Source organism: Scylla paramamosain, chromosome 25, assembly GCF_035594125.1.
Source record: "Scylla paramamosain isolate STU-SP2022 chromosome 25, ASM3559412v1, whole genome shotgun sequence".
NCBI classification, from domain to species: domain Eukaryota; kingdom Metazoa; phylum Arthropoda; class Malacostraca; order Decapoda; family Portunidae; genus Scylla; species Scylla paramamosain.
Genome location: NC_087175.1, coordinates 21,530,221 through 21,533,392, shown reverse-complemented (window position 1 = coordinate 21,533,392; position 3,172 = coordinate 21,530,221). Strand labels below are relative to the sequence as shown.

General features: G+C 44.4%; 1 protein-coding gene across 2 annotated transcripts in view; it reads left to right on the top strand.

Moving 5' to 3' along the window:
• Nucleotides 1-2,848, top strand: part of LOC135113354 (kielin/chordin-like protein) — a 50,855-nt gene extending 48,007 nt beyond the window's left edge. For both annotated transcript variants that reach the window (XM_064028609.1, XM_064028607.1), the window contains one exon: nucleotides 1,008-2,848. In XM_064028609.1, coding sequence (XP_063884679.1) covers nucleotides 1,008-2,221 — 1,214 coding nt within the window. In that variant the 3' untranslated portion in view covers nucleotides 2,222-2,848. The remainder of the gene's footprint in view (nucleotides 1-1,007) is intronic.
• Nucleotides 2,849-3,172: the final 324 nt, after the last annotated feature.

Sequence of the window (3,172 nt, the reverse complement as noted above, 5' to 3'; positions counted from 1 at the left end):
TCATCCCTTCCATCATGTCATTTACATATATTGCAAACATAACTGGTGCTAGTACCAATCCTTGTGGAACTCCCGTTATTATTTCAACTTATTGCCTCCGATTACTGTCCTCATTTTTCTGTCTGTCAAGAAGTGTGTGTGTGTGTGTGTGTGTGTGTGTGGCCAGACATGATATGCCCAAGCTCCTGAGGTGTAGTACAGATAGTCCATGAGACTATTACTTTTCACCAGGGGCTGATGAGACTGAGAGTGTGAATGATGTGTGTGCAAGTGTGTGGTGCTTTGTCTGGGACACCCAATGTGGGATTGCCACCCTGGTGTGTAGATAAATATGTTGATGTTCTTAAATGTTTCAGCATCTTATTTCAACAAGTTCCAACAGGTTCTAGTGAAAGTTGTTTGGGTTCTCCTGGTTATTTTCATGATTCTAGTGATAGTTTTAGCGAGGACTCTCATTATTAGAGGAAAAAAAAAAACAATGGAAATCTAACTTGAGACTTTTACCAGACCAGAGTTGAAATAATTAGGATTTTCAAAGTTGTTTTAATTATTTTATTGACAGTTTAACAAGGATTCTGCATCATTATGGGGAAAAAAGACATCCTTGAGAGTCTAACTAATCAATTATCTAGCTTTTAAAAACTGTCCTTACAAGATCCCAAATTGTTAAAAAATATATATTCAAATATATGTGCAGACTGTTACATTTGGTAATTATGTGCAGCACTGAAATAAACCACTGCATTAGATATAAAAAGACTCCTAAGCTCTAGGGTGGTCGATGAGACTATCCCTTTCCAACAAGTACTGATAGGGCTAAGAGTGTGAATGATATGTGTGTACGAGTGTGTGGTGCTATCCTGCTTTGTCTGGGCCACCCCATGTGAGATTACCATCCTGGTATATAGATAGGTACCCTTAGCATTAAGTGGAAGTGAATTGTTTAGTGGCATGTGTAGAATTAGAAGTTGATTTACCGGTCTGACTTAGTTGTTGCTTGTCTGCAGCATGTCCTCCACTGGAGTGTGGTGCCGGATGTCACCCTGTTGTGGGCACTCCTGGACAGTGCCCTACCTGCTCTTGTTCCTCTGAGATCTTCTCCTGTCCTGCCCAGACCTGCCCAAGTAAATGCAGACCTGAGCTGGACCTGGAGACAGGTTGCCCCTCCTGTAAGTGCCAGTGTCCTAAAGAGTTGGAGTGCCCCACAGATTGCCCCTCCCACACAGTGCTGGATGAAGCCACAGGGTGCCCTCGCTGTGAGTGCCAGCCTGGCTCACCTCAAGCCTGCCCTGTGCAGCCTGATGGGAAGGTGCCATGTCCTCAAGACTGCAGCGTCATCAAGGCCGTGGATGAGAATGGGTGTGAGGTGTGCAAGTGTGACCCAAATGATCCTGAAAATCCTTTTGTCTCTCTTCATCCTCCCTGCCCTGGAGAAGGGGAAGCTCCCTGCCCTATGGACTGTGGCATCATCAGGAGGATGGATGAGAATGGATGTGAGGTGTGTGAATGTGACCCAGATGACACTGGGCATCCTTTCCACCCTCTCATCCCTCCCACCTTCAATGCCGATGCCACTGGCTGCCGCACCATGCCTGATGGTCGGGCGCCCTGTCCCATGGACTGTGCCATCATCAGGAGGACGGATGAGAATGGATGTGAGGTGTGTGAATGTGACCCAGATGATACTGGGCATCCCTTCCACCCTCTCATCCCTCCCACCTTCAATGCTGATGCCACTGGCTGCCGCACCATGCCTGATGGTCGGGCCCCCTGTCCCATGGACTGTGCCATCATCAGGAGGACGGATGAGAATGGATGTGAAGTGTGTGAGTGTGATCCTAATTACACTGGGAATCCCTTTGGTCCTCCTCAAGCTGCTGCTCACCCTGCACATCGTGTCCGTAGATCTTGCCCAAGTGAGGCAGAGGCGCCCTGCCCCGCAGACTGTGCCATCATCAGGTACACAGACACAAACGGCTGTGGTGTGTGCAAGTGTGACCCAACTAATCCAGGAAATCCCTTCAATCCTCTTCCCGTCTTCCCTCCCGTGAACAGAGGCTGCCCATACCCTGAGGGCTCAGCTCCCTGCCCCATGGACTGTGGCATCATGAGAGTCAAGGATGAGAATGGGTGTGAGGTTTGCAGGTGTGACCCAAATAATACTGGAAACCCCTTTGGTCCTCATGTGCCTCCACCACGACCTTATCGTTACTTTTGGTAGTAGCTTGGTGGACGTTGATGAGGCACTGTAGTGAGGCAAAATGAGCTGAGGGAGCTGCTGTAGGATGTTCACATGTCTTGCTCCAGTACAGGTTAGATTAAGTGTCAGATTTTGTAATTTGTTTGTGAAAAAGAAAATGTATGAGGTAATTGTGATGTCCTGTCATCTTGTAGCTAGGCATGTCTTCATAAACAAAGAGCTTAAGTGATTTATTTATTTATTTATTTATTATTATTTTTTTTTTTTTTTTTTTTTTAGAAATAATAGAGACCAGTCTTGTATATTTTCATAAAAGGCAGAAGAGTAAAGTCAAATAATTGAGCAAACACTAAGCACACGAAAAAGCAAATATCCAGAAATGGCAGAAATATGCTTTGACAGTTTGATTCTGAGGGTGAGGACGTGATACCAGTGTGTTCCATGTGGAGGTGTGTGAACAGAACATCCAACATTTTGAGTTCCATTCTGTGATAGCTGGTCACAGAGAAATGTGCTTATATATCAAGAGGACAGGCACACAGATTACGGAAAATTTTCCTAAAGGCAAACGCGAGGTTGTTAGATTGGTAGTTTTGTATTTTGATAATGCACTTCATTGAAAAAATAAAAAGGAAATGAATTGATAAACTCTTTACAAAGATCAACCTCATAGTTATAATGGTCGTCAAATCATTCACAAATGAAGAAAGCCACATGGAGTTTTGAAATTCCATTCACTTGACTTACCTACGTATCTTAGCTAGTAGCCGCTATCCTCCGGTACTATATTTACATAGCAATATAATAGTGAAGTCAGTTCCACAGCTACCTTCGTCTCCACATTTGGGAAAAAAAAAATGAATAACTCGATCGTAGGATATCACTAGTAATTTCACAACCTTGGCTGAAAACGTTCCCTTAGTCACGCGAGAAATGATGAGCTGGTAACAGGAAAAATAGAGTGAAGGAAAT